Source organism: Mchenga conophoros, linkage group LG9 (assembly GCF_057382185.1).
Source record: "Mchenga conophoros isolate Kocher_MC1m ecotype Shallow Benthic linkage group LG9, M_conophoros_male_GT1.1, whole genome shotgun sequence".
Taxonomy (NCBI): Eukaryota; Metazoa; Chordata; class Actinopteri; order Cichliformes; family Cichlidae; genus Mchenga; species Mchenga conophoros.
The window spans coordinates 3310945-3333735 of NC_140534.1; the positions used below are offsets into that span (position 1 = coordinate 3310945).

At 42.7% G+C, this 22791-nt stretch overlaps 2 protein-coding genes across 2 annotated transcripts in view; one reads left to right on the plus strand and one right to left on the minus strand.

Annotated features, from left to right (window-relative positions):
* LOC146566608 (uncharacterized) overlaps positions 1–22791 on the plus strand; it is a 183448-nt gene that overhangs the window by 150511 nt on the left and 10146 nt on the right. The window lies entirely within an intron of this gene.
* Positions 8566–19746, minus strand: LOC146566612 (uncharacterized). The gene is made up of 3 exons (XM_085286159.1): positions 19523–19746; positions 9428–10610; positions 8566–9064 (listed from the first exon to the last, which is right to left on the minus strand). The coding sequence occupies exon 2, from the start codon at positions 10485–10487 to the stop codon at positions 9429–9431; it is 1059 nt and encodes a 352-aa protein (XP_085142285.1). The 5' UTR covers positions 10488–10610; positions 19523–19746; the 3' UTR covers positions 8566–9064; position 9428.

Consider the following 22791-nt stretch of genomic DNA (forward strand, 5'->3'; position numbering starts at 1 on the left):
GTAGAAAAGGACCCAAAAGGCGGCAGCTCTGGTGCAGGTGAGTGTTTATTGACAGGGGTGTAAGTACAAACAGCGGTGGCGACAAAACATGAAACCGGAAACCTAAACTGGGTAAACTAATAAGACAAACCAGAATGAGGATGCAGGGAGGTCCGGAGAAATACATACGGGGAGACGCAGGGAGACCGAGGGGAAACAACACAGACGAACCAGCAATTACCATGACAGAAGACACAACTTAAATACACTCAGAGAACACAGGGAGATTACACACAGGTGGGGAACACAGGTGACACTGATAAACATAACGAGACAGGGCAGGAGTGAACACAACATGACGCATACTGACGAGAGACTGTCAAAGTAAAACAGGAAGTACACAGAGGTTCAGACAGGAGGAGAGAGAGCACGGGGAGAACACAGACATAACAGGCTGGGGGAAACATGGAATAAACACAAAGAGAGACGAGAGCTCATAAATACACAGAGGGGCACAAAGGGGGTAAGAGTCACAAAGGGAAAACACTTAGGGAACACCACAACAGGACACCTCAGAAAACATGGCCTAAATAAGGAGCGAAAATACAAGGAAACAAGAATACTGGGCCAACATGGCCCAGGACCATGACATAACCTCTATATTGTGTATATAATTTGCTATTTATCGGACTGTTTAATTTAATCTTTGTGTACAGCGCTTTGTGACTACCTGTCTATGAAAAGCACTTAATAAATAAACTTTACTTCCTGTGAAAATGAGTCCTCTACCATAGTCATCCACTAATTGTCCTTTGCTCTTCTCCCTGTACTCCAGGGTGGGCAACTCCAGGCCTCGAGCACCGGTGTCCTGCAGGTTTTACATCTCACCCTGGGTCAACACACCTGAATCAAATGATTAGTTTATTACCAGGCCTCTGGAGAACTACAAAATACATTGAGGAAGTAATTTAGCCATTTGAATCAGCTGTGTTGGATCAAGGACAAATCTCCAATCTGCAGGACACCAGCCCTCGAGGCCTGGAGTTGCCCACCCCTGCTGTACACCAAATGCTACACCTCCAACCACTAGTCTGTCAAGCTAGTGAAGTTTGCAGATGACACCACTGTTATCGACTCATCTCGGACAGGGATGAGTCTGCCTACAGGATGGAGGTTGAACGTCTGGTGTCCTGGTGCAGCCGCAACAACCTGGTGCTAAACAATGACAGTGGAAATTATTGTGGACTTCAGGAAGCACACAGCCCCCACATCATCCTGACTGACACCCTCATCACCACTGTGGACTCATTCCACTTCCTGGGTACCACCATCACCCAGGATCTGAAGTGGGAGCCCACCATCACCTCCGTCATTAAGAAAGCCCAGCAGAGGATGTACTTCCTGAGGCAGCTGAAGAAATTCAACCTGCCAACACGGACGATGATGCAATTCTACACTGCAATCATCGAGTCCATCCTCACCTCCTCCATCACCGTGTGGTACGCTGGAGCCACTATCAGGGACAAACAGAGACTGCAGCGTGTTGTGCGCTCTGCTGAGAAGGTGATTGGCTGCAGACTCCCATCTCTGCAGGACCTGTACACCTCCAGGACACTGGGGCGTGCAGCTCGGATCACAACTGACCCTTCTCACCCTGGACACAGTCTGTTTGACCTGCTCCCCTCAGGCAGGAGGCTCCGGTCCATTCGGACCAGAACCTCTCGCCATAAGAACAGTTTCTTCCCCTCTGCTGTTGGACACATGAACAATAACCGTATGACTGTTCCCACCACTAACACATGACCCTACGCTGTGTTCACTGCATCTGTCCCATGCACTGATCATCACCTGCATTCATGTATATTTCAATCTGCTTATCACTTTTTTAAATGTTTATTTTTATTTATTTATTTTACAGGCTGCGTCACGCCTGTTCAAGAGTTGCCCACAGATGGCAGGAATAAAATCTCCGCAAAAATTTTCTGGGACAACTTCACCTGTTTCCAAGGTGCATGGAGAGGATGAAAGAATTCACAAAGCAGGAACTCCAGCAACACTTGAGGGAAGATGAACAACTTTAATAATTGACCAACGTGTTTCGGCTTGTGGCCTTCATCAGGGTCATAGTAAAACATTGTAAAAATTGCTTAAATAAAAGACAGGAAACAGAAAAAACTTCAAATTAACCAGTCAAAACTTCATAGATAGGTCAGCTGACATATAATAGGTAGGTATTGGTTAATTGGCTCACGCCCAAGTAAATACCAGACTAGATCATTACTGATGAGGAGGAGGGGGGTCACATAACCCCCATATGTCTGAAAATAACACATGCATGAAATGCATAAGGAGGATGCTATAAATATACACACGGGTTTTAAAAAAAAGGGGGGGGGGTGGTCTTTAATGGTAAAAGCACGTTTGAATTAGAAAACAAGACTACAGGAAGGAATAAAATCTCCAACTACATACTAAACAAAAAAATGTTTGGCTGCCCAGACAAAACCCTCTTGGGGTCCAGATTTGGACCAGAGTCAGGGGATTGGGGATCCCTGTAGTAGGGTCTACCTTACCATGTAAAGTACTTGAAGGAGACTGTTGTTATGATTGAAATAAAACCCAACTGAAAAACTAAACACACTAACACTTTGTCACAAATTCAGCAGAGAGAAGTCCCTCGCTGTGCACACAGAGCCGAGAAAAGAGACGCTCATGTCTGTTCATTTCTGCTCTGTTTGATGAAAACTGTGTTACTGAGGAACAATGAGAGGACTCGCCTCTGAACACTCAGCGTGAGGAGTTGACACTGCAATAACAATCACACATCAACATACAGAAGATTGTTTCAGTGTTAGGTTTAGTGAAATTTGAGGTTAATGGTGTGCCTCAGACTTTGTAATTCCTGTGTGTATGACTTATTTAAACATTCTCCTAAATGCAAAACAACGTTTACCTTTTAAGACTAAATAAATCTGAAAGCTTTTCCATCCTAAAAGAGTACAACAATGTGTAGTTTATGATGTTCTAAAAGTTTCAGCAGCTTTTTGAATTTGTCACATGTGTGGAAAGATATGAGTGAGTCTTTGTATCTTACTGTTAGTGATGCTCGTCAGCACACAAACCCAGAGTTTCTCTACAGGAACACAGAGAGAGTTATTCCCTGTACTGTAAGGACACATTCAGCATTGTGCAGTAAATCCAGATCACCGAGTTAAATGATTACATGGATGTGAGTGTGATCGTCAGAGCAGCACTGATCAGTGTCAGGTTATAATGACCAAGGTGTACACAAACACTAAGTTTGATATTAAAATGTGTGAAGTGTAAATTCAGCCAAAGCCTTTAACTGGGCTGTGAAAAAATACAAAATAACAGTATTTAATGCTGAGGTGGTGTCAGCTGTATAATATAATTCTGCATCCATCCTAGTAAGAAGGAAAGGAACCACTGTATGTGTTTGTTCTTCACATGCCGTTAACTGAGAATGAAGTCATTTGGATGAGTTTTTCTTGTATTTTGTTCATCTCACATCTCTTATTCGCTTCCATATGAGGGGTTAGTGATGCCCAAATTTGTCGATGGGGTGTTTGTCGATGGGGTGAAGCAGGGCAGGCAATGAGCGGCTGGCATCTGACAATGTTAGTACCACATGATCTGCATATAAAGTTATGATGGGTTTCACAGTTACTAATTGCAACGGCTAGTGGCTCCATAGCTAAAGCAAAGTGCAGGGGGGACCGCAGACCCAAATGTAAATGGAGTCGTTTTCCATATGAGTGTAGCAATAGCTCTGGCCTTGGATGTGAAAGGGGAAGTCTTGCAGACTTTATGAAAAATTCCACGACACCTTCATGATGGAAAATGGCTGAAAATAAAAATGGCTTTCATTTTAGCCAGCTTCTCATTTTACAAACAGTCTCCACTGAAATGCAGCCAGATGCTGCTCCTTTTCTCTCATTCTTCAATTGTTCTCGAAACTCTTTTTCTCTCTCTATTGATCTGTGTACCTGGTTTGTACCACTTCACTCGCTGTGTTTAGAGCATCTCCTCCCTTTCTCCTTTCAATTAATCATATGAAGCTAGGTTGTCTTAGTATGTGATTTGCTGCATGGTGAGCCGTCAAACTGAAGTCTAAAGTCTGCCTGCATGAATTTTCAGCAGAACTGAGAGAGATTATTTGGCTCCCCCCGACAGAAGCCTGTTCATCTCATTCGAACTCTGCTCATTACATTGTGTTAGTATGTTAGTAATTTTACTGGATGGAAAAGCAGCTCTGAGTGATTATTTAGATTTGAATCACAGTTTTTTTAGTGATAGTATTTGAGAATTATATTACTCTTGTCGTATCATTAATTTAGTATTATTATTAGAGATGGCACAATACCACTTTTTATGTCCGATACCGATAACCATATCATAAATGATGATAAATTTGGAAATCTGCTGATACCGATATAAATCCAATATAGTGTATTTTATAATGAATAAACATTTTTTTATATCTTGCTGCATTTTGTACAAGTTGCTACTCAAAGTTTAAAAAAAAACAAGCAAAACTAACTATTCTGTTATACCTTTATGCAAAAAATACACTACACCCAAAATATTTCATAGTTCAGCAATACTGATCAATCTATTAAACTTAAACCTGCACCATCCTCCGTATTCTGTTGTTTTTATTCAGTTTTTAGTGGATATATTAAGCAACCTAACTAATAGGGTTGCAAATTCCCAGGAAAAAAAAGGGGAACCATCCTCCCCACCCTCAACCTCATAATGCTTAACTGACGTAATTGTCTTTAATTTAATGCACATGTAAAAAAAAAAAAAAAATTATGCACAGAAATCAGTACTTTTTCTACAATAATTACATAGATTCAACATCTTTCTTCAACAGAATTGTAGACTACATAGATGGTATCTTTCCAAAGGAAAAAGTACTATAGCTTACTAGGGTATATTAGACTTAATAGTTACTATATACAGTAATGGACTTCTATACATTGTACATCAGATAAAAACTTTGGTTGTAAGATCCAGATATGTATTTAATAAAAGCTACACATGAGAATAAGAAAGAAAAGTATGTCTTTGTACCGCCTTTTCCCTGTTCATGCCCTATCGGCCCCCCTGGCTAAACTTTGCTAGATCCGCCCCTGCACAGTTACCAGCCATCAGAAAAGCTGATCAGCTGATCATTGATCAGCTCCATGATTGACACGTAGTGCTCCGACGTGCTAAGGTTTTGAGCTCGGTTTCGCCGTGTTGCAAGTTTTGTGAGGTGCTTTTGTGATATTTAATGGATCGGATTACATTTTTTATTTCTCTCCGATATCCGATCTAGTAATTTAGGTCAGTATCGCTCTAATTATTATAATACTTTTGTTACTATTATAGTTTTTGTAGCACATTAAACTGAGCTAAGTGTTATAATGTAAGCAATAAAAGATAACTGGACGTTGGCAAAGATGCTCTTTATTTCAGGCGATGTTCAGGATTAAAATGGTGGTGGGAAAGACTTTCATTGTGACCTTTGTGGAAAAACTTTCAGTCATCAAAAGACCCTAAAAATACATCAACGTAGACACACTGCAGACAAAATGAACTACTGCAAAGAATGTGAGAAAGGCTTCCCCAGACCAAAGGACTTAAAACAGCATGAACTCATTCACAGTGGGGTTAAAAAGCATGTCTGTGATCAGTGTGGGTCATCCTTCACCACTGCAAGTCAGCTCAAAAGACACAAACATGTCCACACAGGAGAGAAACCATACAGGTTTAGACACTGTGACAAAAGCTTCTCACAAACAAGACCAAACGACACATCTGTCTCCTCCCCGTCTGAGCTCGCCACAATATGTTTGGCTATACCCTCTATTTTTGGTAATTCCACGCATTAAGAGGCCCGTGTCTCAATCTCGCGTCTCATAATGAAGTGAAGAAATATTTTTAAAAATAATTTGAAGGCAATAAGAGAGTGTTACAAGCATAGTGCTAAAGAATGTAGCCTCATGGGCAGTGTAGTCCGTGCTGCAGGGAGAATGGACTGCCATACCCGTGATGTGTCTGTGAGCGAGGAGGGAGAAAAAGGAGAAAAGTACGAGTTGTCATAGAGCAGAAACAGGAGCTGGAAGCATGTAAATACAATAATAATCACTGCAGCCAAAAGCCCAGTTGTAAGTACGTTATTAAGACTCGACTGTACGCTGTGTTCGTGTTTTCCTCTGAAACAATAAGTTCCGTTGGAGCAGCCTTTCAATGCCTCTCTCTGTCTCTGGATAGCAAACTTGACCCAGACAACAAAGTTCTGTAATCTGTAGTGGAATACATTTTAAAAGTAACCTTCCCAACACTGTTAATAGACCTCTCTGCATTGAATCATACTTGTTATTAATCTCTGTCTGTCTTTTCTCCTGTCTTCCTTCCCTCACCCCAACCGGTTGTGCCAGATGGCCGCCACTTCCTGGTTATTTGAGAGTTCTGCTTTCCTGTTAAAAGGGAGATTTTCCTGCCGTTTTCATCAGATTCCACCACACTGCATTTTTGCAGGAAATGCAACTTTTTATATTTTTTATTTAACATTTAATTAACAATATATATATTTGGATTTAAACTAGAACAAGACTTGGTATTATTTAAATGGTATGCTTATGTCTCTGACATTACCCCCAAAAAACTGGACTCATGTCTTAAAAGTTGGTCTGCTAAAGGATTGCCTATATTTGATAGCTTGATTAAAGATGGAAATTTTATTAGTGTTGATACATTGAAATAAAAATACAATCTGGAAAAACAGGATTTATGACGATATTTGTTAATAAGACACTATATAAAGAGGACAATTAGAGTGGTGTCGGACACTAATGTAGATTTGATAGCAATGCTCAAAAAGGCATATAGTGGTGACATCAACAAAAAACACATTTCCTGTTTGTATACGTTCTTTACAAATAAGATGGGAGAAGGAGGGAGGTGTGTGCATAACACAGGATGAACTGAAATGCACTAGCTCACAAAGATGGAGGGAATTTGGATGGAAATTTTGATTAGGTTCTTTATCACCTCTTACCAAAAGACTCATTATGATGGGAATCCCCCGTATGCTGGAGAAAATATGGACACAGACGAGTACATCTCTGACATTTGCAGGCAGAATTTTAAACCTTGGGTGAAATGTGGTCAATGCAGTTCTTAAGCATGCATGCAAATGTTCATTAGTCAGCTGTGAGCGAGTTTTCCCCATTCATCTTTAAATGCCAGATTTTCACTTCAGGAAGCACACAGCCCTACTCCACTGACGACTTGCTGTTGGCCAACACCCTCAATGACTTTTACTGCCGGTTTGATGAGACATCGAGCAGCTTTCACACCTCAATAGAGACACTTTGGTCACTCATCCTCCCACCTTCCCCACTCCCCCCACAACAGAGCCATCGACGCTATCAAAGACTTCACCCACAGGAGCCCCCTTCTCACTTCACACCTATGAGGACTTCACACCACCTTCTCCCACTACAACCCTTCATATTCATGAAGCAGAAGTGAGGACGCAGTTTAACCCTTTAGACCTACTAAATAACCAATTTAATTCAATTCAATTGTAAGGTCTTTATATCAAGCTCTGCTGTGTTCAAGCTATTAATTACTGCGCGCAGGAGAACCAAAACACACATCAAACATTAAAGTTCAGTTATGCCAGCTTTAACCTTGGGATGCCTCAGCTTCTCCTTTATATCCCCCACACTCAACTCTCTGCATCAGGAAGCTCCTGGCACTGGTCACCCTGGGAGTTTCGTCCTTCTACGCCCCAACAGTTAGCAGATAACATAGTGAAGCATCGCCAAGCAGTTTTCACAAGGTCAAGCTGACACAAAATTTGACTCTGACTTTAAACACTGGTCACTTCAGGTGTTGCTCTGATATACAGGAAATGACATCACGGCTCAAACTCTTTGTCAGTAAACCATTTCTTTATTTAACATGTAAAATTTTGGTTTAACTGTTGCAAGATTTCATTACACAAACAAGCTGAAAAAAAACTGCAGAACACATGGATCAATGCATTCAATAAAAATATAACAGGAAACAGATTTCTTAATCAAACTGCTGGAACAAAGCTAACCACTCAACACAAACACTACAGTAGAACAGTTTAGAAAGCTTAAAATGTAACGAGAGGCACATTTTCATTCATAGGTGTCTAATCAGATCTTTACAGAAGACTCCACCTGAACTCTGTGGAGCCTGATCTCAGGGTTTAAGTCTGACCCTGAAACCAGAAGAGGATCTTTCTGTCTCTTCAGATTCACTGTGATCCAGAGATGGGAGTGATTTCCGTCCTGCATCACGCTGATGTTTGCACAGAGGAGATAATTTAGTAAATGTTTTTGAACATTGGTAACAGTAAAACAGTTCCTTCATAATCATTATGCAAATTTTTACTCTGTGAATGGTACTCATGGCCATTGACCAGTGGTTGTTGATCAATGGTCATAAGAATTTGCATATTAATGATGAAGAAACTGACCTCACAGCCCATTGTTCATTCATTGGGCTGGTTTCAGTCGTTATGCAAATGTACTGTTTACAAGATTAACTTAAAAGCGGGAATCAAGACGTAACAGTTTATTTGTAACATGGAATCGTTTGTGAGTGGAGTATGAACTGAGATTACTCAAACTCTTTCACAGATGAAGTTCTCTTTCATGTGTCTGCGTTCATGCTTAGTATGATCACATGATTGGGAAAAGGTTTTGTCACAGTGTCTGCACTTGTATGGTTTCTCTCATGTGTGGACTCGTTTATGCTTTTCAAGCTGACGTGCACTGATGAAGGATGACCTACACTGATCGCAGACATGCTTTTTAACGCCACTGTGAGTGAGTTCATATTGTTTGAAGTGCTTTGAAGTGGTGAAGCCTCTCCTGCATTCTTTACAGTAGTTCATTTCGTCTCCAGTGTGTCTACGTTGATGTATTTTCAGAGTCCTTCAATGACTTCATGTTTTTCCACAAAGGTCACAACAAAAGTCTTTCCCATAGCGATGACAGGGTTGAGAACTTGATCCATCTGTGTTGCTCTGCTTCTAAACAAAGACACAAAGACAGTGTAAGTCAGTCCGTCAACATTTTTATCCTGAACGTCGCCTGAAATAAAGAGCATCTCTGCCGAAGTCCAATTACATTTTACTGATTACATTATCACACTCAGCTCAATTTAATGTGCTATAAAAACGATAAGAGTAAAAACATTAAATTAATACTAGTTTAATGCTACAATAACAGTAATACAATTCTCAAACACTATCCCTAAAAACCTGTGATCAGAGTCTGAATAATCATTCAGAGCTGCCTTTCCATGCAGTAGAATTGCTAACATGCTAACACAATTTGATGAGCAGAGTTGTTTCAAACAGTCGGGCTGACAAGATAAACATAAAAATACATACCTCACAGTAACTGCACTTGTAGAGTCTTTCTGGTGTGGATCTGTTGGTGTCGTCTCAGAGAATGTGGAGATTTAAAAGTCTTCTCACACAGGTCACATTTATAAGGGCTCTCCTCAGAGTGGGTAAACATGTGACATCGTAACTCTGTGTTTGTAGCAAAGTGTTTGCCACACTGATCACAACTGTACACATCATGTCTGGTGTGAATGCGTAGGTGTGTATTTCGCCTCCCTATCCGGCTGAAAGTTTTTCCACAAATGTCACAGCTGTATGCCTTAATTCCAGAGTGGGTAACTAGATGACTCTGTAAGCTGCTACTGTGAGTAAAAGCTCTGCCACACTGATCACAGCTGTACGCTTTAACTCCACTGTGGATGAGTTGGTGTGTTTTTAAGTTTCCAGACTTGCTAAAACACTTTCCACACTCGTCACAGCTGAATGGTTTCTCTCCAGTGTGGATGAGTTGGTGTATTTTTAAGCTTCCAGACTTGCTAAAAGACTTTCCACACTCGTCACAGCTGAATGGTCTCTCTCCAGTGTGGATCAGTTGGTGTGTTTTTAAGTTTCCAGAGTGGGTAAAAGACTTTCCACACTCATCACAGCTGAACGGTCTCTCTCCAGTGTGGATCAGTTGGTGTGCTTTTAAGCTTCCAGAGTGGGTAAAAGACTTTCCACACTCATCACAGCTGAATGGTCTCTCTCCAGTGTGGATCAGTTGGTGTGTTTTTAAGCTTCCAGAGTGGGTAAAAGACTTTCCACACTCATCACAGCTGAACGGTCTCTCTCCAGTGTGGATCAGTTGGTGTGCTTTTAAGTTTCCAGAGTGGGTAAAAGACTTTCCACACTCATCACAGCTGAATGGTCTCTCTCCAGTGTGGATGAGTTGGTGTGCTTTTAAGTTTCCAGAGTAGGTAAAAGACTTTCCACACTCATCACAGCTGTACGCTTTAAGTCCACTGTGGATGAGATGGTGTCTTTTTAGGGCTTTCTTCCAGGAAAAAGACTTTCCACACTCGTCACAGCTGAACGGTCTCTCTCTGGTGTGAATGACCTGATGCATTTTTAGGGAAGCTTTCACAGTAATGTCTTTCCCAAACTCGTCACAGTATTTTTTTCTTCCACTTCTTTCTTCAACGAATTTGTCGGGCTCCTGAGAGCGCTGACTTCTCGATCCACGTTGGTCCTGCAGTGACAGAGATACAAACAGAGGCAGTGAGTTGTGGGAAATACATTATTCTAACCGGCCTTTTATTAGTGGTATTTTGTGACCTTTTATTAAATAAGTAGTTATACTTATTTTCATACACACATTGCAAATGTGCTCATGAGAGTTGGCATTCAGTCTTTTGAGGGTCAATGCAAACACACTTACAGACACAGATAAATAATAGACTTGTTTCTAGGGCAAAGGTGAGAGACATTTGGCCTCCAAAGTGCCTGTACGCCTGCTCAGAGAGATTAGCACAGGATATATATATATATATATATATATATAGTGATCAGTGAGATGCTTGGCTACAAGTTGAACAGCCACAAGGGGTAGTACCCTCCATGGAGAAGGAGGCTAGAGGGTAAGATCAAAGTAGCACGGAGCGAGTTTAGCCAACTAACGGAGTTGCAGAAAGGTGCAACAAAGAAGGTGCATAAGAAATACAGCAAGCTGTCCATACCTGAGGCCTTGGAAACTGCCAAGCAAAGACTCACAGCCTTGGCCAGCCGCTTGAGGAGGTACACCAGAGAGATAGAGGGCAGGAGAATAAACCAGCTGTTCTCCACAGAACCAGCAAAGGTGTACTCTCAGTGGCAAGGGAACAATAATAATAAGAGAACAGCACCCCAAAGGCTAGAGACGGAGCAATACTGGAAGAGCATATGGGAGAAGGACGCAACCCATAACGGCAATGCTCAGTGGCTATTGGATCTGAGGGCAGACCACAGCGACCTCCCTGAACAGGGTCCAGTAACCATCACAGTGGCAGATATCCAAGAAAGGGTCCCCAGTATGAAGAGTTGGACAGCACCAGGGCCCGACATGGTTCACGCCTACTGGCTGAAGAAGCTGACTGCACTCCACGAGCGTCTGGCAGCACAAATGAACCAGCTGCTAGTTAACGAGAGACACTCGGAATGGGTAACCGAAGGTCGGACGGTCCTGATCCCCAAGGACCCCAAGAAGGGACTGGTCCCCTCCAACTACCGACCAGTAACCTGCCTCAGTACTACATGGAAGCTCCTGTCAGGCATCATATCGGCTAAGGTGAACAGGCACATGGGTCAATACATGAGTGGGACACAGAAAGGAATTGGCAAGAATACCAGAGGCGCAAAACACCAGCTACTGGTAGACAGAACAGTCAGCCGAGACTGCAAGACCAGACTGACCAACCTGTGCACTGCCTGGATTGATTACAATCAATCAATCAATCAATCAATCTTTATTTATAAAGCACTTTTCATACAAAAAATGTAGCACAAAGTGCTTTACATAGTTAAAAGCAGCCCACCCCACCCTCCAACTCACTCCCCACACTCTCATTAACATAAATGATGTGAATACACACATATCTCCCCCACCCACCCACCCACCCACCCACACACACACACACACACACACACACACACACACACACACACACACACACACACACACACTTACTTAAAGAGTAAAAATTGGGCTGGGTTCACATGAGCCAAGTGAGGAAACACTATAACAGGGAGCCGTCTGCACCGGGAGCCGGTCACAGACCGCAGCCTCCAGGCTGGGCACACAGCAGGAGGGAGGCAAAGGAGCCCCCCAGCCAGGCTGAGAGGACCCCCAGAGACCCAGCAGCCACGGTCGATCACAGCCCCGGTGCAGAGAGCCCCCTCCGAGGAAACACTGGAGATATGCCACAATAGGCTATATACAGGGTAAAATGATAAAATAAATAAGAACGGGATACAATATAAATATACATATAAATAGAGTAAGAACATTAAAAAATGAATAAGAATAAAATCAATAAATATTAGGTAAAGCCTAAATTAATAATAAAATAACAGGATAGAATAAATAAGCATAAAATAAATAAACGCTAAGTAAAAGCTAAATTAAAAAGGTGGGTCTTGAGCCTGTTCTTAAAAACATGTACGTTCTCTGCGGCCCTGAGCTCCTCCGGCAGGCTGTTCCACAGACGAGGACCATACCACTGAAAAGCTGCCTCTCCGTGAGTATGTGTCCTGACTTTAGGGACAATCAAAAGGCCAATACCAGAGGACCTCAGGGTCCGCGAGGGTTCATATGGTAAAAGCAGATCTGAGAGATAAGAAGGCCCAAGACCATTAAGACATTTAAAAACCAATAAAAGAACTTTAAAATCGATCCTGAAACACACGGGGAGCCAATGCAGCGATTCTAAAACCGGTGTAATGTGGGCCCGCCCTCTGGTCTTCGTCAGCACGCGAGCTGCCGAGTTGTAAAGTTGAAATATTCTTCTTAGGAAGACCAGAGAGCAAGAAGGCCTATGACTCAATGCCCCACAGCTGGATACTGGAATGCCTAGAATTGTACAAGATCAATGGGACCCTAAGAGCCTTCATCAGGAACTCAATGGGGATGTGGCGTACAACACTAGAGGCCAACTCCAAGCCCATAGCACAAGTCACCATCAAGTGCGGGATCTACCAAGGAGATCTGGTAGATCTAGAGCTCTGTCCCCACTGCTGTTCTGCATAGGCCTGAACCCCCTCAGTGAGATCATTAACAAGACTGGCTACGGATACCGACTACGGAACGGAGCAGTTGTCAGCCACCTCCTGTACATGGATGACATCAAGCTGTATGCCAAGAGTGAACGAGACATCGATTCACTGATCCACACTACCAGGCTATACAGAAATGACATTGGAATGTCGTTCGGACTGGGGAAGTGTAGTCGGATGGTAACAAAGAGAGGGAAGGTAGTCAGAACTGAGGGGATTGAACTACCAGAAGGCAACATTGCAGACATAGAGGACAGTTACAAGTACCTGGGGATCCCGCAGGCGAATGGGAACCATGAAGAGGCCGCTAGAAAAGCTGCAACCACCAAGTACCTGCAGAGGGTCAGGCAAGTCCTGAGGAGTCAGCTGAATGGTAAGAACAAGATCCGGGCCATCAACACGTACGCCCTGCCCGTGATCAGGTACCCTGCTGGGGTAATAGGCTGGCCAAAGGAGGAGATAGAAGCCACTGACATAAAGACAAGAAAGCTCCTTACCATGCATGGAGGGTTTCACCCCAAGTCCAGCACCCTGAGGCTGTACGCTAAGCGGAAGGAAGGGGGCCGGGGACTGGTGAGTGTCAGCACCACAGTCCAGGATGAGACAACGAACATCCAAGAATACATTGGGAAGATGGCCCCAACTGACTGAGTGCTCAGTGAATACCTCAGGCAGCAGAAACCCAAGAAAGAGGAGGGAGACGAGGAACCATCATGGAAGGACAGGCCCCTGCACGGTATGTACCACCGGCAGATAGAGGAGGTGGCTGATATCCAGAAATCCTACCAGTGGCTGGACAAAGCTGGACTGAAAGACAGCACAGAGGCACTAATCATGGCAGCACAAGAACAAGCTCTGAGTACAAGATCCATAGAGGCTGGGGTCTATCACACCAGGCAAGACCCCAGGTGCAGGCTGTGTAAAGATGCCCCAGAGACAATCCAGCACATAACAGCAGGGTGCAAGATGCTAGCAGGCAAGGCATACATGGAACGCCATAACCAAGTGGCCAGCATAGTGTACAGGAACATCTGTGCCGAGTATAACCTGGAAGTCCCGAGGTCAAAATGGGAGACGCCCCCAAGGGTGGTGGAGAATGACCGAGCTAAGATCCTGTGGGACTTCCAGATACAGACGGACAAAATGGTGGTGGCTAACCAACCGGACATAGTGGTGGTAGACAAACAGAAGAAGACGGCCGTAGTGATCGATGTAGCGGTTCCCAATGACAGCAATATCAGGAAGAAGGAACACGAGAAGCTGGAGAAATACCAAGGGCTCAGAGAAGAGCTCGAGAGGATGTGGAGGGTGAAGGTAACGGTGGTCCCCGTGGTAATCGGAGCATTAGGTGCGGTGACTCCCAAGCTAGGCGAGTGGCTCCAGCAGATCCCGGGAATAACATCGGAGATCTCTGTCCAGAAGAGCGCAGTCCTGGGAACAGCTAAGATACTGCGCAGGACCCTCAAGCTCCCAGGCCTCTGGTAGAGGACCCGAGCTTGAAGGATAAACCGCCCGCAGGGGCGTGCTGGGTGTTTTTTCTTTTATACATACATATATATATACACATATATATACATATACACATACATATACATATATATACATACACATATATACAAACACACACACACACAGCTTCAAACGACGTGTCGTCTATTAAATTAGTCGTTGACGATTTTGATTGTTGACGTAATCGAGACTAGTTGACTAATCGTGGCAGCCCTAAGATATATATATCAATATTTTTCAATACACGTGTCCATATTTATGTCTCCAGATTGTTTGTATAGTGAGCGTTTAAGACTGTACTCTTGGTACAGTTTTTATTTTTGCTGCTTTTGTCTTACACTGTCAAATAAACACAGATTTGCAGCGCTTGTATGTGTGTGCAAAAGCAAATGTGCCAGGCCTCAAAGACAATGGATGCTTTGCACAACAAAAGCAGGATGTGAATCGAGCATATGACCTGTACAAATCTCAGCAGGGGTGATTACAGTTTTTTCTGATTGCTTAAACCCTAACTGTGATTCCTGTAGCACAATCTCTAAAACTATTCAGACTTATAGCAAAACCACTCACTGAGTTTGCAAAACTAAAAGCACAAAAACTGCTTTGCACTCAGTTTGCAATTTTGTAACACACACTTTGCAAAACTGTAGGCACAATTCACTGCACAACACTCAATTACCAAATTTCCAACACACTCCTAGCAAAAGTATACACATGTATGGCTATCATTAACACTAATTTGCCAACTGTCTGGCACACTTTCACATGTGAAAACTTTTTTAGATAATTAGTTCACTTTGCAATCAGCCTAAGCACTATAATACAGGTAAGCTGTGTGTGCGGAGTACAATGGATGGAGCAGAAAGAGTGAGAAGTAGAGGAGGCCGAGGAAGAGGACGTGGAGGTGAAGAAGTAGGATGAAGAGGACGACAAGGACAAGGAGGAGCGGAGAGGAAGGGTAGGAAGAGTAAGAAATAGAATTGCTGATAACATCAGAGCTACAATAGTGGACCATGTCATCAACCGTGGAATGACCCTGAGGGAAGCTGGCCAACGGGTCCAGCCTAACTCGAGCCGCTACACTGTAGCAAGTACCATAGGTACATCTTGAAATGAGAATTGGTTAGTACAGTCACTTCGCACAAAGATTTGTAGCACTGCCATATGCCAATGAGAAACACACCAATACCATTGATGTAAAAATACTGAAATTGTTACTTTACAGAATTGCTAGATGACCAGATGCTGGGGGCAGAGGAAGCATGTTCACTGCAGACCAAGTAACCCATATAGTCATTATAGCGATTGCAAATAATCCTATACTTGGAAATAAACACTTGTGTTTGTTTTGATCTGTTTGAATAAACACCAGGGCCCTGTTTCAGGAAGCCGGTTTAGTGGAAAAACTGAGTAAGTATACCCTGAGTTAACGAAAACTCTGGGTTTTCGGTTTCAGAAAGCGAGTTCAGTTGAAGCCTGAGTGAGTCACTATGACGACACACTCCGTGAAGCTAACCTGCCCCCTAGCAGGTTTACTACAACTAACCCTGACTGTCTCCGCCTCTGTGTCGGAAACCTGACAGTAGGAAGTGTCGGACATGGCGTGCCCCTTCCTTGAAGAGCCAGTAGATCGTGAAGCCCAAATTCTCCGCAGAGCTCTCCGCCGGGAGAGAGTGATCAGAGCGCGTTTGGACATTTTATCATTTCCTGATGATTTTCTGTGTGAACGTCACCGTTTCTCAGCACAATCTATAAGTTATTTGGATAACATCCTCAGGCCATATATTACGCATGTGACACATCGCGGACATGCTCTCAGTTCATTACATATTATTTGTATTGCACTTCGGTTTTTTGCAAACGGGAGCTTTCTGTATAATATTGGTGACGCTGAGCACGTTTCCAAGGCTACTGTCTGTCGGGCAGTCAGGAATGTTACAGTTGCACTGAAACGTCTCCTGCACTCGTTTGTGGTGTTCCCCGGTCATAGACCCACAAGATTTATCAAAGAGGGATGCCACAAAATTGCAGGTAGCAGGATGACCAAAACTTAATTTATGATGTGGTGATACTTGAACTACTACTTAAATTTTACATTTATTTTCAGGGTTCCCAGGCGTGATTGGCTATACAGATGGCACTCACATTCCAATCATTGCTCCTTTAGTAAATGAAGGAGACTATGTGAACAGGAAGTCTTTCCACAGCATTAATGTACAGGTACATAGTTCCCTGTAGCATTTCAAACTAACAAATTATTTCATCATAGTAATGGATGCTAATTTGTGTTCTCTGCACTGTGAAGATCATATGTGATGCTGCCAACATTATCACAAATGTGGAAGCCAAGTGGCCAGGCTCTGTCCATGACTCACAAATATTCCGTGAATGTACACTGAGCACAAAATTTGGACATGGTGAGTTGAGAATACTGTAAAATATATAAAGACCAATTGCTTCAGGGACATTTGAACTGAAGTGTACCCTTCTGTCTTAGGAGAGTTCACTGGCTACTTGCTTGGTGATAGGGGGTATCCATGTTTACCCTATTTGCTTACCCCTTACTCTGACCCTGAACCGGGCCCACAGCAGCGATATAATCTGGCTCATTGCAGGACAAGAGCCAGAATTGAAATGACTATCGGAATGCTTAAGGCCCGGTTCCAGTGCCTGCAAAGACTCAGGGTCACCCCAGAAAGGGCATGTGACATTATTGTGGCATGTGTGATTCTTCACAACATTGCCACAATTAGAGGAGAACACTGTCCTTCTGAACCAAACATCAGCAGTGATCCAAACCATGAACATCCTGACCCTCCCACGGACATACAAGATGGAAGAGCAGTCAGAGACACCATATGTCACAATCATTTCTTTTGACCCATCACCTCAACATGTTGAAAGACGAATAAACAGATTTTCTGTTCAACTGGCTTTATTGGTCGCCTGTATTTCCTGTACACAAAGTATTAAAAGATGTAAACCTCATAAAGTGTCTCTGTTGCTTCCTCCTCTGTAACAGCTGTCAATGTTTCTTCATTATTTTCCTGTAGTAAAGAAATAAACAACATTGCTGTTCTACTGTAAACTCATATAATCTGTGGAGTATTACTCACAACTGCATGTTGGTCTGGCTCAACAGGAGGCTGCACCAGATGCAGTACACCACCACCATCAACTGATAGAATATGAGGTTTATACAGGACACTTATAACTTACAAGGGACCAAATGGCAATTAACAAACATACCAATCACCTTACACTTCATTGTCATTATGCTCTCAAAGACAACCAAGACTGAGGGAAGGCAAAATCAGTAGGAAAATAACTTCACTACAAAATAATTCATTATGGTAAAGAGTTTATCAGATGAATGAGCAGCACTGCAAAGGTGACTGTGAAGAAAGGATGTATGCACATCATGTATTATTTTGAATTTACCCCCTATGTAGGCACTTGTGTCTTGCGGGGTTATTGCCTCAGAGGATGTCCCCGCAGAGATGCCTTCGGCCACAGGGCGCCCACTGTTTTGGCTGAGGGCCAACTGCTCAGCCTCTGTGAGTGGTGGTGGTGGAGGACCCCCACCTGTTTTTCGGGCCTCCGCTTTTTTTCTAGTGGCCATAACGGGTCACATTTGAGCATACAGAGTAAGCAAATATGTACTTGTAATGTGCTCAGATAATTTCAATAAGTGCTTACAGAAAGGAAATTAATGTAGCCTCTAACTGCAATTGATTTACATGGGACAAACAGACCAAGCACTATGGCTCATAATACAATTACACCTTACCTGTTTGGACTATATTTTTATATTTCATTTTTACTTGCTGCCAGGAACGTTTGGGGCCTGTTGGGTTGCACCTGCGCTCACATCACGTCACAAAATAAAATGTATAAAATAACAAATAAAATAACATATGATAAAATAACGTGTTAAATGGGTGGAAATCCCTAGATCAATGTTTATATTAACACTCACGCATTGACTCTGTCGGCTATGTTTTGCCATGCATGCTCCCTTTCTTTTGCAGCTGTGGCTGTGTTACTTTTTTCCGCGGAATTTGCATGTTATCGGCATATGCTGCCATCAGAATTTCGGCCTCAAGCGCTGTGAAATACATTGACCGCGCCTTCTTTCCCTCCGTCTCCATGGTGACTCGCTTAATCTGTGCTCCGCTTATCAGGGCTTTATGTATCCTCGTCCACGCACTTCACTTGGGGTTAAAGCAACTCCGCCTTGATTGAACTACTTGTTATCAGCCTTTCTGAAACCGAATATTCCGAGTTGGACAGTTCGGGGTTACTCAACCCTGCGTATCGTTTTTCACTCTGAGTTTTCTAAACCGGCTTCCTGAAACAGGGCCCAGTACTTGAAGTTTGGATCCCTCTATGCTTATGGATCTATGACAGAAGTATGAGCTCAAACTGACATAGCCTACCTTGTGCACAGAGAAAGCAAAAGCCAGAAGTGTTTTGTATTCATACCATCAGTGTGCAGTTGGCGCATTGTGTGCTTAGTAGATGATGGCTTGTGTGTACTGTTTGATACGGAAACACCATTTTTACGAAGGTGTGAAGAGTTAATCTAGCTGTGTTTGCTTTTGCAAGAGAACTACAATGTTTTGATTATTGGGTGACAGGTTTTCTTATTTGTGTGAAGAGTTTTGCAAAATTAGCCAATAGTTACAAAAAATGTGCTTAAGCATACAGAAAAAACTGTAACACCTCGGGACTTTCACCAGAAAATAAAAAAGTCAGTAATTCTAGTAGGTGTTGGGTTCAGGGGATTTCTGCAAATTTGCGCAGGGTTAGTAAATCTAGTGTTGAAGTTAGCTCGGTGCTTACCTTTAGATGAGCCCACAAACCGAGAGAAACTCCGTGATGAAGCTGGAACTCTTTCCAAACACAGGAAACAGATCAGGGAGCAGAGACCCACGTGGTTCACGCTGATCTCAGCTACGATCCAGGAGACAAGGTTGGGCGGATCGATGCAGATATCGATCCAGACGTTGGTAGTGGTTTTTGATCGATACGTTAGTTTGTTTCTCTCCTGTAGATTCACTTCTTTACTCGCTGTGGATGAAAAAACAGCTCTGTCTGTGTGAACACCTCTTCTTATGCGGCAGACGCACTTTGCTCCGCCCCCTTCTTCCTGCCCTGCTGGGATTTGTTACTGTGCCGTCACGTGACTCAGATGCGCTCAGAAGACGCATTTGGACTGCAGAGAGTGAGAAAGAGGAGCAACATGTGGAGATATTTTATGACTGTAATTGAAAATGCTGGAGAACAGATGGAAGGCGTGTCAAGCCACAGGGGACCACAACAAGCTGTAGAGTTCAGCTTATTTTACCTCAGTTAAATGCTTTGACTGAAGTCTCACTGCACACACTCAAACTTAGTGTTTATGTACACCTTGGTCATTATAACCTGACACTGATCAGTGCTGCTCTGACGATCACACTCACATCCATGTAATCATTTAACTGGGCTGATCTGGATTTACTGCACAATGCTGAATGTGTCCTTACAGTACAGGGAATAACTCTCTCTGTGTTCCTGTAGAGAAACTCTGGGTTTGTGTGCTGATGAGCATCACTCACAGTAAGATACAAAGGCTCACTCATACCTTTCCACACGTGACAAATTCAAAAAGATGCTGAAACCTTTAGAACATCATAAACTACACATTGTTGTCCTCTTTTAGGATGGAAAAGCTTTCAGATTTATTTACTCTTAAAAGGATAAAATGTGTTTTTAAGAATTTTGCATTCAAGACGAGAATGTTTAAATAAGTCATGTAAATGAGAATTTCAAAGTTGGTGGCTGCAGTATATACAAATTGGTGTATCTCAAAAATAAAACTATGAAGACACTCAAAATTAATTTGGAAACTGTTTTATGCAACTTTTTTACATTTCCAATTTTGAGGGATGAACCTCTGAAATTTCTTTAACTAGAAATTTGTGTAAAAATAAACATTTGGGATATAATGGTTGTATTGATGTATAGCAACTTGAAATACTCCCAGAAATGGCACTACAACATGTAAAAATATAACGATAAGCTCAGGCAGACTTGGTTCTGTGGTAGGTCTAAAGGGTTAAACTGCTTCCTCACATCTGCTTCATGAATATGAAGGGTTGTAGTGGGAGAAGGTGGTGTGAAATCCTCATAGCTGTGGAGTGAGGGGGGAGCTCCTGTGGGTGAAGTCTTTGATGGTGGTGATGGCTCTGTGCTGGTGGGAGTGGGGAAGTGGGGGGGATGATGGACCAAAGTGTCTCTATTGTTGGGGAAGTTGGAGGTGTCAAGGCTGCTTGACGTCTCATCAAACCAGCAGTAAAGGTCGTTGAGGGTGTTGGCCAGCAGCAGGTCGTCAGTGGAGTGGGGCTGTGTGCTTATATCCTTACTCTCATTTCCCTTAGCGTATCTGTAACATGCAACTTCTGTCGGTGCTGTGCTACTGGAAACTGAATTTCCCAGAGGAACCGACCCAAGGGATTACAGTTTTTTCTGATTGCTTAAGCACATTTTTTGTAACTATTGGCTAATTTTGCAAAACTCTTCACACAAATAAGAAAACCTGTCACCCAATAATCAAAACATTGTAGTTCTCTTGCAAAAGCAAACACAGCTAGATTACAGTTTTTACAGACGCTAGGACACATTTCTCAATACTTAGGTCACGTTTGCAAAACTCCTCACACAGTGAGCACAACAGAAGTCTATGTGGGCTAAACTGAGGATCAGTTATCATTGTTTTGGCACAAAATGCATTCAATGACTACATCTCTCAAATTTCATGAATTATTTTCTCACTCAGAAACAACAACTGCCAAAAATCTTTGTACGTACAGGACATTTTGCATGTGCTTACATACTGTTTTCAAAACTGTTAAACTTATGGCCAAAACAATAACACAATGCAAAACTTACAGTTTTTTCTGAATGCTTAAACCCTAACTGTGATTCCTGTAGCACAATCTCTAAAACTATTCAGACTTATAGCAAAACCACTCACTGAGTTTGCAAAACTAAAAGCACAAAAACTGCTTTGCACTCAGTTTGCAATTTTGTAACACACACTTTGCAAAACTGTAGGCACAATCACATTTCCTGTCACGCAGGTCCTGATGTCTGTCTGCATGCAAGCTGTGTGTGTGTGTGTGTGTCACAGAGTATGTGTGTTGCAGGTCAATTTCTAAGAATAATATAATGCAAGTCAACTTCTGCGGATATGTATTTCTGTGCTGGTCTCTTGTCAGTGTCACAGGGTCAGCTTCCTGTTTTAACAGAAAACTGTGTCTGGTGAAATATGTATAACATAACTTTTGAAGCATAAGCAAATAAAACAATAAAAACTCCCTGACAGGCATCTTTTATTTAGCATGGTTATACCATTGTGAATGTAGCTATATAAACATGCTCAAGAGTCTATCATATGTTTGACATGCAACTAAAAATTCGAAAATATGTTTTTAAATCATTAACTTTGCAAATTTAGAGGAATTGTTTTCGGACAACATGTGTGTCACATTTTAAACAGGGTTTGAATGATCAGCACTGACATACAGACATTTATGCGCTGGGTATAACAGACATGCTTAGCAAGCAGCTGTGTTGCAGTTGACTGGGATGAGCTGTTTGACATCCGTAGCATGTTTCCTGTAGAAAGGCGTTTAGCGCCAACATCACCAGGTGGTTGGTTGCAAGCTTGATGTCGATAATAGTTTCCTCACACAGACCTTATCCTGTAGGATCCTGCACAACTGTGGGGGGGAGGGGGTGGGGGGAGGTGGTGGGGTCTGGATTGGCAACCATGGTGGTGGGGAGTCTGGCGAGTCTGAGAGGTCCCATGCTTGCATGTCTCCCTCTGAAAAATGAGAACAATAAAAAAAAGTACAGCTATATTACTACTGGCTTTCTATCCGGCTTAAAGTTTTTCCACACAGCTGTATGCTTTAATTCTAGAGTGGGTAACTAGATGACTCTGTAAGCTCTTACTGTGAGTAAAATCTCTGCCACACTGATCACATGTACGCTTTAACTGGTGTGTTTTTAAGTTTGAAGTCTGCGTAAAAGACTGACTTTCCCAAGCTTTGAGCGCTGACTTCTCG